Source organism: Colobus angolensis, unplaced genomic scaffold (assembly GCF_000951035.1).
Source record: "Colobus angolensis palliatus isolate OR3802 unplaced genomic scaffold, Cang.pa_1.0 Scaffold190, whole genome shotgun sequence".
Lineage (NCBI taxonomy): Eukaryota > Metazoa > Chordata > Mammalia > Primates > Cercopithecidae > Colobus > Colobus angolensis.
In genome coordinates, this window is record NW_012115044.1 from 7,212,056 (window position 1) to 7,225,213 (window position 13,158).

General features: G+C 39.0%; 1 protein-coding gene across 2 annotated transcripts in view; it reads right to left on the bottom strand.

Moving 5' to 3' along the window:
• Positions 1-12,926, bottom strand: part of GSK3B (glycogen synthase kinase 3 beta) — a 284,345-nt gene extending 271,419 nt beyond the window's left edge. For both annotated transcript variants that reach the window (XM_011940645.1, XM_011940644.1), the window contains exon 1: positions 11,532-12,926. In XM_011940645.1, coding sequence (XP_011796035.1) covers positions 11,532-11,619 — 88 coding nt within the window. In that variant the 5' untranslated portion in view covers positions 11,620-12,926. The remainder of the gene's footprint in view (positions 1-11,531) is intronic.
• Between the last annotated feature and the right edge of the window lie 232 nt (positions 12,927-13,158).

The window sequence follows — 13,158 nt, forward strand, 5'->3', positions numbered from 1 at the left end:
ACAAACTGCCTTCAACTAGAATATGTACTAAGTGTCCCAATACAAAAAGGACTGTGTTTATGTCATGTTGGAACTTACGATCTCCTACGGAGAAATAAGACACGTTAACGAGAATACAAGGAAGAACATTAGAAGGGCCACAGAAAGTGGCGAAGGAGTCATATGCAAGTGAATTTCATGCCTTGTGGTAAGCATGAATAGGAGTTGAAGTGGTATCTGAGACTGAAAGCCAGCCAGGTCTTTGAAACAGCAAGGGGAAATAACATACGACAAAATATATTTGCACGGATAAAATTCCATTGGGGCCAACATCTAATTATCTTAACAGCAAAAATTTCAATAGCTATTTTAACAGTTTTACTAAATAAAAGTGGAAAGAATCACTACCCACCCTACAGCAAGCCCCTTTCTGAAAAACGTAACAATCTTCAGCCTCTTTTAATGTGATCTAAAATTTAAAAATAAGCTGAAAACATGATTAACAACAAAGGCACAAATCAATGAAATGTTTTTAAACCACACACATCTTTTCCATTACTTAAGAATAACAAAAATAATATAATTCCTGGACAAAATTCTAAGCCTGCACTGTCCAATACAGTAACTACTAGCAACATGCGGCTAATGAACACTTGAAATGCGGCTAGCTCAAATTAGTATGTTCTTTTTTGTTGTTGTTCAGAAAGAGTCTCGCTGTGTCACCCAGGCTGGAGTGCAGTGGCACAATCTCAGCTCACTGCAACCTCTGCCTCCCAGGTTCAAGCAATTCTCTGTCTCAGTTTCCCAAGTAGCTGGGATTACAGGTGTCCGCCACCATGCCCAGCTAATTTTCGTATTTTTAGTAGAGATGGGGTTTCACCATCTTGGCCAGGCTGGTCTTGAACTCCTGACCTTGTTATCCACCCGCCTCAGCCTCCCAAAGTGCTGGGATTACAGGCATGAGCCACCACGCCTGAACCCCAAATTAGTATGTTCTTTAAGTGTAAAACACTCACTAGGTTATAAAGATTTACTACCCAAAAAAAAAGAATGTAAAATATCTCAATAATTTTTATATTGGTTACATCTTGATATATTATTAGTTTGGATACACTAGGTTAAATAAAATATATTACCAAAATTAATTTCACATGTGTCTATTTTTCAAAGTGATTCATAGAAAATTTAAAATTATATATATAATTCACATTTTTGACTTATATTTCTTCTGAAAAGCTCTAGTCTAAACAATTACTTAATATTAATATTTTTCAGATTTTTGTACTTGCCTCATATTGGCATGGTAATCACTTGATAAAATGATACAAAGTAAACTTCGAGCATCTATTTCTCAGTATCTAGATACTGCAAGGGTGAGGATATCTGCCCAAAAGGTGTATAGCTTCTTAACTGACCTTTTGGAACAAATATGGAAAAAAACAATGAACAACTTTTCCAGGTATATTTATCAAACACTTATCGGATGAGAACTATTCAATGATACAAAGACATGGGATCCAGGAAACTGGAGAGCCAACCCTGAAGAGCAATGAAAGAAGTCAGAGGATGACAGCTGTACAACGGGGCCTGGAGAACAACCAGGTCAGATCCCAGCAGTTCGACGACCGCTCCAGGAAAACAAAGGGGGCAGGAGGCAGGTAGAGATTCAGAGAATGTCTGATAAATGGGTACATTTGGGGGGAAGAATTGAGATTATAATTATTACAATCAGTACAAAAAAAAAAAGAAAGAAAATGGCAACAATGAAGTCTAAAAAGATTAAAAGCAAAGGAAACATGTGACTGCCACTTTGAAACAGCTTAATAGCTCCTTAACACGTTAAACAGAGAGTTACCATTATCACCCAGCCATTCCACTACTTAGGTACATTCGTTATGTCCACACAAAAACTTGCACACAAATGTTCACAGCAGCATATTCATACTAGTCAAAAAGCAAAAACAACCCAAATGTCCATCAACTAATAAACAAATCGTGGGATTTCCATACAATGAAATGTTATTCAGCAATAAAAAGGAATGAAGTACTAATACATGCTATAACATGAGAGAACCCTGAAGACATTATGCTAAGCAAAACAGTCATAAATGGCCACATATTACATAAATCCATTTATATGAAATGTCCAGAACAGGCAAATCTATAAAGACAGAGAGTGGACTAGTGGTTGCCTAGAGCTGTGGGGAAGGGGAACATAGGGAATGACTGCTAATGGGTATAAGCTTTATTTCTGAAATGATAAAAGTGCTCTAAAATTAGATGGTTAGGATGGTTACACAAGTCTGTGAACACCTGTGAACTGAAAAAATGAATGTTACGGTATGTGAATTATATCTCAATAAAACTATTCTCATAAGGAAACATGATCACTGTGTACTACTTGTTTCTACACAGAATACTGTGTTCCATGTCTACATACTGAGAATTTGCATAATTTAAATAAATAATAGTTTTTAAATAGTGGTATAATTATATCAGTATGAAAGCAAAAGGGAGATGGGCATGACAATAAATGATGTCTACCACTACAAGACAAAAAAATATAAAATTAATTTTAAGAAACAGATAAAAAGTATATAATTAAAAATATGATAAAAACTACTAGAGGAAACAGCTGTCATAGCCAATGTTGCTTCTAAGAAGTAGGACTGGAAGACAGATTACTTTCCTTCATAAGCCCTTCTGTACTATTTCATTTCTTTAAATCATAAATATATTCTTTTATAAAAGTAATTTTTATTCAACAACTAAGGGGTGCTTGATTTAGGAGCAGAATGAAACCATACGCTCTTAAAGAGGTAAAAGGCACAGGCTTCATTGACATTGACGCACTCTGCGCCTCTGATCTCTCAAGAGAACAGGTTTTCTCATCTGAGATGTTAGAAAAATAGAAAGTTAAAAAATCATCCTTTGTCTTTTCCTTTACCATGAAATAAACATCTATTTTAAATGTGCTATTAATTGTTCATTGGTTAGGACTATTAACATTTTACCTCTAATTGCCACGAGAGGAGCTCTGTCATTGTTGCACTTATTCTCCAACTAACTTACATTCAGAGACATAAATATTTACTAACTTAATAGGTTGAAAAATACCAATTTTCTAGAGTTAGTGATTTAAATTTTTTTTAATTCTAACACTTCTGCTAAAGCTATTGTTAATTTATGTATGTATACACAAAATGCAAGTCTACTATAGAAATCAGTAATCTGTAAAGATTCAGAATACCTATGAAAGGACACATAAGAAATTGTAATGCCAGTGGTCTCCAGGACAGAGAACCGGTTGTTGCAGAGCAAGAGAGAAGGAAGACTTCACTGAATATCTTTAAAATTTTGAACCATGTGAGTAAATTACATTTTTTAAAATTTAAAGCAAAATAAGTAAATAAAACATGCAATTATCCGGCACACTGCACTCAATAATTACTGCCATTATTGCCATATGTTATGAAAATATGATATACAGTACATTGCTCTTCCATATACATGTAATTATATCTTATTATTAAAACTCTACCAACTCAAAACTTCCCCCTTTCTTTCATAATTTAAGTAATGTGTAGAATATGAAAACCCTGCAATTCCACTGGGGCAAATGTCCCTGCAAATACTATCAGTCTGATGTCAGACATAATACCAGTACCTCTAACTCTTCAGGTGCTCACACCACATACTCAAAATCTAGCATCAGAAATTTACCTGACTCAACTCAACAACTTCAACACAAGTCATGAAGAAAGTGTTAATCAATTTAAAAGTATTAACTGATTTTGCTGCACTTTGCGAGGCCGAGGTCAGCAGATTGCCTGAGGTCAGGAGTTTGGGACTAGTCTGGCCAACATGGTGAAACCACGTCTCTACTACAAATACTAAAAAAATTAGCGGGCCATGGTGGCATATGCCTGTAAATCCCAGTTAATCCGGAGGCTGAGGCAGGGGAATTGCTTGAACCAGGGAGGTGGAGGTTGCAGTGAGCCAAGATTGTGCCACTGTACTCCAGCCTGGGCAACAGAGTGATATTCCGTTTCAAAAAATAAAATAAAATAAAATAAAGTTAAAAAAAAGAAGTAAAATGGGTTAATTTTATAAAGTAACAGGAAGTAGACAGCATTGCACTTAAAGAAGATACCTTTCCTTCGAAAAAAATCTAAAACACCCAACCTTTCTAGTTATATTAGCCAATTAAGCCCCTAAGAATTTCTCAGACCTCCAAAAGAAAAACTACTTTACCACTATCACCCTTTTTCTTCAGCCCAAGAATTAAGATACCCAGCTTTTCAACAATTCTCATAGGCCATAAATGTATCTAGTAAAGTTCCTCTCTAAATAGCTATTCATAATTCGTAAGAAAGCTTAAATGACTCCATGCAGTGCCTTCTAAGCAGTCCACAAACAAAAGGTACGAGCCAGCCAAAATCCAAGTAGCAATTCCATATATACCAAGGAGGGAAAAAAAACAGAAACAGTAAGACAACAAATCTTAAATCAGATAAAACTCTGCTGCTGAGTTAATAAATGTAGATGGACAATGGAAGAAAGAGTTGGAAACAATACCTTGGGCTAGCACACTAAAGACTTTAGTACCTTTATTCATATTGCTGAAATTCAGCTAGAAGATGGTGAATTGGACAGAGATAACCCAGTTCTCTTCATCACTTCAGTGATCAACAAATTACAGATGTTTTATGTAGCTTATGCAGAAGCCCAGGTCTCCAGAAGAGATTTTTCTACCTCCTGCCTCTTTAAAACAGAATTAATATTCTCCAACGGGTACAGTGGCTCATGACTGTAATTCCAGCATTTTGGGAGGCTGAGGCAGAACTGCTTGATTCCAGGAGTTCAAGACCAGCCTGGACAAGATGGCAAAACCCCCTGTCTACAAAAACTACAAAAATTAGCCAGACATATTGGCGCGTGCCTATAGTCCCAGCTACTCCAGAGATTGAGGTTAAAAGATCACCAAGCCCAGGAGGCAGAGGCTGTAGTGAGCCAAGACTGCACCACTGCACTCCAGGCTAGGCATGGGCAACACAGCGAGACCCTGTCTCCAAAAAACAAAAAAATTTCTCTGGGTGAACGTTTTGAACAATTATCAGAGTGATTTACCCTGGATCTGTATGAACTTACATATGCTACATACACTAAGTAATCCCAATATGCTTGTTTCCCCGAATCATCCATTCTTTTCAGTAGCATAATGCTTAATCAGTATCTATCCATTACCCTCTGATTTGTGATTTCAAAAAAACCAGACGACTCAATGAATTACAACTATGTGTTAAATAATAACAAAGAACCATTAATAAAAGCCTGAAGACTAACCTATGAGCAAAGTTTATACTCCATTTGCCTGCAGATATTAGCTGCTCAGGAGAGCTCCTGGTTTACTGTCAACTACCAACCAATTCCAATAAGGTGAGATTCCAAATAGCCCAATTCCACATTGATGCATAGCTGTTATTCTTTGGGGAAACTAAATTAGAAACACAATTTAGTTCGGCCACATGTGGTGGCTCACGCCTGTAATCCTGGTACTTTGGGAGGCCAAGGTGGGAAGATCACAAGGTCAGGAGTTTGAGACCAGCCTGGCCAACATAGTGAAACCCGTCTCTACTAAAAATACATAAAATTAGCCAGGTGTGGTGGCAGGCACCTGTAATCCCAACTACTTAGGAGGCTGAGGCAGGAAAACTGCTTGAACCTGGGAGGCAGAGGTTGCAGTAAGCCCAGATGGCATCATGGCACTCCAGCCCGGGCAACAGTGTGAGACTCCATCTCAAAAAAAAAAAAAAACAAACAACGTGAACTTTTTATTACTAAATTGATTTGAAATAAGAATCAAGAAATTAACCTCAGATCACGTTATTAAGGGAACACGTTAAGGACTTGGCTTTGTGCTGTTAACTAACCATGGTACTCTGAAAATAAAAAGTTGGTTTGACAAAACTAGTTTCAAGACAAATACATCATTACTTCAAGTGATCAAACCAAAAATGCTAGGAAAACTATTCAATACAAAAAATGTAAGATTTAATCACGTACAAAATTGGAACCTGCACATTGTTTGGAAGTCGACCTGTCTTCCCAAAATATAAGCAAAAATGGGAAGGGGGATTATAAACTAAGAACCCAAATCGACTAAATTGTGTTTTTTTGTATTTTTTTGAGACGGAATCTCGCTCTGTGGCCCAGGCTGGAGTGCAGTGGCACGATCTCGGCTGACTGCAACCTCCACCTCATGGGTTCAAGCGATTCTCCTGCCTCAGCCTCCTGAGTAGCTAGGACTACAGGCACACATCACCATGCCTGGTTGATTTTTGTATTTTTAGTAGAGATAGGGTTTCACCATGTTGGCCAGGATGGTCTCGATCTCCTGACCTCGTGATCCACCCGCCTCGGCCTCCCAAAGTGTTGGGATTATAGGCATAAGCCACCATGCCCAGCCGAACTAAATTGTGTTTCTAAATCTTATACCACATCAAACGCATTACAGTCACAAGTATATTAGAATGATTTACTAAAAATGTCCATTATGTACTATTAGCTCATTAAAAAAACTAGAAAACTCAATAATGCAAAATGGAATAAATATTCCTTTTTTATATAAATTTAAAGGTAGAAAACTTCAGGGAAAACAAACTGTTATTTAACTCTACCCTCAGTTTTTCCTTGCTGTTCTAGTCACACAGGTTTTCATATAAATATGCATTACTTGATTTGTATAACCAAGGATAATTTGTATAACTTAAGATAAAAAGCCAAGAGTGCAACCTCCGCTTTAATGAAAATGCTCTTCTTCTGAACAATGAAAATGCTTTTATTCTTAAAATCAGGCAAAACTCCCCTTCCACCACCACCCCCCCAAAAAAAATCAGCTAGAAAATGATGATAAACATTCCAACAAATTAATATACTTATCATGGTGATTATGTTCTTAGTAGAACAATATCCGGGGAACCCGGTTGGTCCTGTTAGTACCAACACACACTCCTGTCTCACCCACGCAAGCATTCTGCCCTTCCATTCTCCATTATAGGGTGGAGCAACACAAGAGGCACCACAATCTCACATCCTGTCCTCTCCATCCCTGTCTCAACCTCATGGGTCTTATTTAAAAGTACGGAACTGTGACAATAGGGTCAACATATGCACGTTTCACAACCTTCTCTATGCATAAAGTGCACATACAAATAGGGCTCTCCCACTCTTTAGACTCTGCTGCTGGAACAAAATCTCTGACTTTTCTCCAAAGTATTATCTCACACCTGCAACTCAATTCTAATATAAGGGATAGACAGTAAAGGGTGCAAGTACTGATTTTTAGCTGAACTTTGCCAGTGAAATGAGAAGATGTCACCTCATTTTCTAAATGCAGTTCCCGATCAGCCATAAGGTGATTTGTGAATCTCTGGGATCCCTTGAAGTTTTTCCTTTTGCCTGTGACTTACTGTCACTTCACAATTAGCATTCTACAGGTGCATGCAACAAGAAAGCATATAATTCTTAAATATCTTAAATGTTTTAACAACTCTGGGGAAGTCGGGTTGGGAAATGACTGAAAATAAGGTTCTGGTTTTCAGTCACACATGAACTCTTTTCCACATTAACACAGGATTATCAAGAAATGGGCTAAACTCTAACCACCTAATTTTTAGATGTCATAAAGAGATTAAAGTTCCCAGGGGAATACGGAAACTCTAAGTTGCTACCTATTATTTGGCTTTAATCACCATATGACCTAATACTGAAGAATAATATACAGCTACTATTAATCTCTCTTTGCTAATAGAAATTTTGATTTAAAAAAGTTTTATATGAAGAAACAACTTAAGTGATACAGACTTATTTTCATCTTTCTAAGTCTTATATTTAAGCATTAAACCTAAACAACTAGCTAAATTTTCTCCAACTGTATACCAAAAAGATTTATTACTAATATTTTAACCAAAAGTGCCACAGTCACTTACTTTCCCTATTGAGTAAAATATCATGTGATTCTAAAGGAAAACTTTATAAACATTTATTTAATTACATGTAAACTTGGAAGTGAACAAAAATGAAACATTGGTTTCACTACAGCAAGTAAAAAGTAGTATTTCAAATATACTGATTTAAATTTAGGGTTAATGCGTAAACTCAACAAAAAGGGCAAAAAGTACTTGTTATAAAATCAACTTTTAATTTATTCTGGAGTCTTCACAAAGTGAAGGCTTCTCAATACTTTATTCCTAAATAAATCTTGCATTTAAAATAATCATTATTTATAAAAAACAAGTTTTAAGCACATATCAAAGATTAATGGCTACATAAAATACCTAAAATGTTTCTGTCACAGTTTAGTCCACAAAGTGTTTTCATTGTTTTGAAATAAACTATCATGAAACTATTATAACTAGGTTTCAAGTGTGAGGCTTTTGAAGCTGTATTTAAAAAAAAAAAATAGGAATTTGATGAAAAGCATTTAAATAAAAGCCCTTACTGCTCCCAAATATAAATTCAACATTTTTAGGTGTAGAAAAATCAGAAACTGTGCAATCAATAGACTAGGAAGTCAAATATCATTGCCAGTAACTAACTGCTGTCTGAATTTCAAGGGAACTTATTGTATAATAAATTTTAAGAAAGTGAACTCACCTACCCTCTCACCTCAGCACTTTCTCAATTTTCCCATTACAATTAACAATATAACTCAGCAGTAAAGTCTTCCAGGCCAGTAACATCAGAATTTATTTTTAACTCTTGACTCCTTCACAAATATTCCACTTCAGTCCAGTATGAAGTTCTGCCAGTTCTTCATTCACACTGTCTCTCAAACCTGTTCCTTTCACCCCATTTTCACATTTTACTTTAGTCCCTCATGATTCACAACATACCCTACTAGCTCCCTAAAAAGGCTCTAGCATCTCTCTACTATAATTCATTAATTCAACTGCAAAAATCATCTTACATCTTGTTCAGCAGCCAACAGTAAATCCAGATCTCTTTTGAATCTCAATCAAACTTTTACAGAACCTCTCCTCTGCCCTCCATCAGCTAACTTTCTCTTATTTCTCAAATACCATTTGTTCTTATGTTCTTACATAGGCCCCTTTAACTCAGATTTGCCAACTTGATTATTGCCTCTCATGCAAAACTCATCATCTTTGTGCCTTGGTACACTCCTTCCACCTAGACCTTTCATGCTTTTCTACCAGTTCAAGTTACGACCTCCTTTAATATCAGTCTTAATACACCTTGTCCGCAGGAAGTCTTTCCTCTCCCACCCATCAGTCTCACCCTTTTACTCTTTGCCCCTCTGAACAAATGATTCAATTTGTATTTTACAATCTTGCAGTCATCATGCTATTGTTTTAATTTTTTTTCCCATAGCCTCCCTCTACAACTAAATAAGCTTTTGAGAGCAAGGACTACAATTTCTTATGTCTCTGTTTTCAACAGGGGTTCCTTAGAATGCTAGCATCCTAACAAATACTTAAAGACTCCTCTTTCTTTTAAATAGTTTTAAAGTCAAAGCTGTCAAAAACACATAATTAACACTAAACTCCAACTTTTTAAATTCTAAATTGACCTATACGGTAATTGGAAAATAAACATTTTCATCTATATATTTTAAAAGAGTTAATCCATCCTTAGTTAGTATCTGCATTATCAAGAATTCAAAAGTCATTTTCAAAGAAAATCCTGGAAAGAAAATGAAAAGTCCCAAAATGTAGCATTATAATCTAGCATTATAGATCTCTGAAATAAAGCTAATAAATCAATTAGCTGAAATTGATTGACTGGTTTTCAAACTGTATTACCAAGATGTAAAACATACAAACACTCCAGTACCACAAGAGGCTCTTAAGTAGTTATTATAAGATTTGTATCATCATAGCTGAAAATTACTCCGGAATTTTAAAATATTTTTGAAATGACTCCATGAAGCGCTTAGAAAGCATGACCCTTCCCAGAAAGATGCATAATCAGCTGTCCTCTTTTCCTACCCCGGCATTCTCTACTTGCAAACCACCGGGAAAAAAAAAATTAACTTTGAAAAATAATCTCCCATTCAGCTATTACCTAGACTACTCTGTTTCAGGCTAGTTCCCAAAGCCAACACGAACTGAAATGTTGAGTTCAACTAAAAGTGATCATTTTATGTTGCCTAAGAATATAATCAATTTCACATAACATATATGTTTTGTGTGTGTGTCGGTTCTTAAAATCTCAGTTCTTTAGTTCTCTCAGTTCTTCTAGGCAACACAATAATTTCTTTGCCCTCATGATGACCCTCTTTCCCACAATAAGGAAACAACATAGATATTTTTGTTAAATTCTGAAAGTATGTTTAAACAAGCTGTCATTAAACACCACATGAACTTCTCCATAAATAGAGATACACTGGAACATTAGATACTTAGTATATACGAAACACTTCAAAAGCATACTTTTCAGCACAAACCCAGGACAAGAGTAGTCTATCCACAACCCTGAACACAGCCCAAATATCCCTATTATTTCTAGGACCAGAGCCATCTGCAAAAGCCAAAATGGAAAGGACTAAATCCACATTCTTCTAACTAAATCCACAGTTATCTAAATGTGATGGAAACTAACGCGAGTGTTTTAAATCGTCCTTTTTAAGGAACCCCCCAGAACATTTAACAGGAGTGCAACAGTACTCCAAAATTGAACTTAAATGTAATGAGCCAGTGACAACATTTAACATAGTATTTGGCACTATGACAAAACAAATCTCAATCAAAACCTGGACCTATTAATACTTCCATGTTACCTTTTGATTGAATATAAATTATATGGTGGCAGGTTGGTAATGTCAAAACAGGAAGGTTGAGAGAGAACACATCAAACCACTAATCCAATTGAACACAAATGCATACAGAGATGCTACTGCTGCTGGGTATTTATTGGCTCCCACTAGTCCCTTCTAAAGAGAGAAATCAATGGCAGCCTCCAAATGTGAATGGTTACTGAGCAAGTTCATCCACAGATTAAGAACAAATAATATGTGTAGTCATACAGACAAGAAAAAAATGTTGGGAGGGTGGGACATTTAATGTCTCTATTAAGTATACCAAACTATGATAAACCCTGAGACCTAAAATACCCTCTCATTCCAAACGACATACATTCTGCAAATGTGCACAATGGTTTATTAATCAAATCTTGTCCTTCTCTTTATTCTAAAAGATGGGCAAGTAAACACAGTCATCACTAACGTGGAAACACTCAAGCACTTGATGAAACTGACTACCAACAGCAAGAAAAGTGTAAGAAAGCAGTTTCAAATCGAATCATCCAAATAAAAATCATATTATCTCAATTCAAGGTTAATGAGACCGGGGGAGGGGGTATGGGAGGAGTAAAGAGGGAGCTGCTTCATCCTTGACTGAAGACAGGTTTTGCCCTTTTCCATTGCCTGTTTGTTATATTAGGAGGTCTAATATTTTCAGATTCTAGTATTCCGAGATTTCTTATTTTAAGGGCGAGGTGGAAAAGGGGCGTAAAATAAAATCAATACTCACTGCTAACTTTCATGCTGCCAAAAGCTGAAGGCTGCTGCACCGGCTTGCAGCTCTCCGCAAAGGAGGTGGTTCTGGGCCGCCCTGACATGATCACTCTCTTCGCGAATCACCTTTTCCTTCCTTCCTCCTTTTCTTCCTTTTGTCTTTATGTTGGGGTGTTAGGTTAATGATAAATGCAGCATTAAGTTCTCCCACAGAAGAAAAAATAAAAGACTTCGTCCTCTTGGCTTTTCACTCCTTTTGTATACTATAAAAAACAAAACAAGCGATGTATTTCTCCTTCAAGACAGATCGGCACGGATATTTAACATATAGATGATTTAGGGCTGGGGAAAAAATACAATTCCTTCCCCTCCCTTTCCTGGGAGGAGAGAAAAAAAGGGGCAAATACTAAAAAAATATGTATCACGTGAAACGGGGACAAACACTTGATTGAAAATGAGTACTTCGAATATTATATTTTCCTCGGGGATTTTTTTTCCGAGTCAATGAAGAAGGGAAGCGGCGGAAGGATCACGAGTCTCACGCTTGAAGAGAAAGGGGGATGGGTAGGAGGGAGAGGGAGGGAGGGAGGGGGTGGCTCGGAGATGCGACGGGAAACGCTGCAGCTCCGGCAGCCGTGGGATCCGGCGGGCTGACGGCGGGGGCCCGGCGAACTGGAAGGCGGCGGAGTCGCGAGTCAGTAGAGGCGGGCGGTGGCGGCGGCTCCTCTCCTCATTGCGCCAGGAGCAGCTGCAGGCGGCGGCTGGATCCAGCGGCCATGGCGGCGGCGGTGGCGGAGGCAGCTCCCTTCAGACCCCAGGCAGCGGCTCCTCGACTGCTCCCCATACGCCGGGGACATGGGAACCCGGCAACCGCTTCCGTCCCTCGGGGCCCCCTCCCCCGTCCGCGGCAACAGCTCGGCCGCCCTCCCGCCCCTCGCCTCTGTTCGGTGCCCGCTCAGGAAGTGTCCGCGCTTTGCCCCCAGCCCAGAACCCTGTCAGCGGCTGCGGGGCCGGCTCCTCCTCGCTTCCTTCCTTCCTTCCTTCCTTTGTCACTCGGCCCGGGCGGCGGCGGCAGCGGCGGCACAAGCCCGCATTCGCCCGGGTCAGGGGCTGCTCTGTGTGAGGAGCGCTGTCTGCGCAGCCGCCTTGCACTTCCCCACTCCCCCTCCCCCTTCCTACTCTTCCTCCACCTCCTTCCTCCCCCACCCAGCCTTACACCGCCCAGCGCCCCGCCGCCCGCGTAACAGGCGTCTGGGAATCGCCGCCCGAGCCCCACGCTCGCCCGCTTCGGCTGGCAGCCGAAGCCCGAACGGAGCCAATCACGGACGTCGTTTGTTTGCGGCTCCTCCCGGAAAAAGCCGATCGGCCCGAGAAACCAATTAGAAAGTGACGCTGGGAAGCCACGCCCAAAGAGCGGAAAATGCCGAAGGTAGCCGAACGGAAAGGGTGAATTCGCCTTGTTCGGTGGCTGGCTGGAGGAGACATTCGACAATGGCAACAGTGGCCAATCAGAGTCGCCGGCCCTCACGAAAAAGCTTGAAGAGTTGAAGACCGTGAAACCCAAAGACGCTGGTGAAACTGCACGGCTGGGCGCCGCCGCCGCTTTGTAATTGGCTGGAAAACTCCGCTGGGAGCGTACCTCC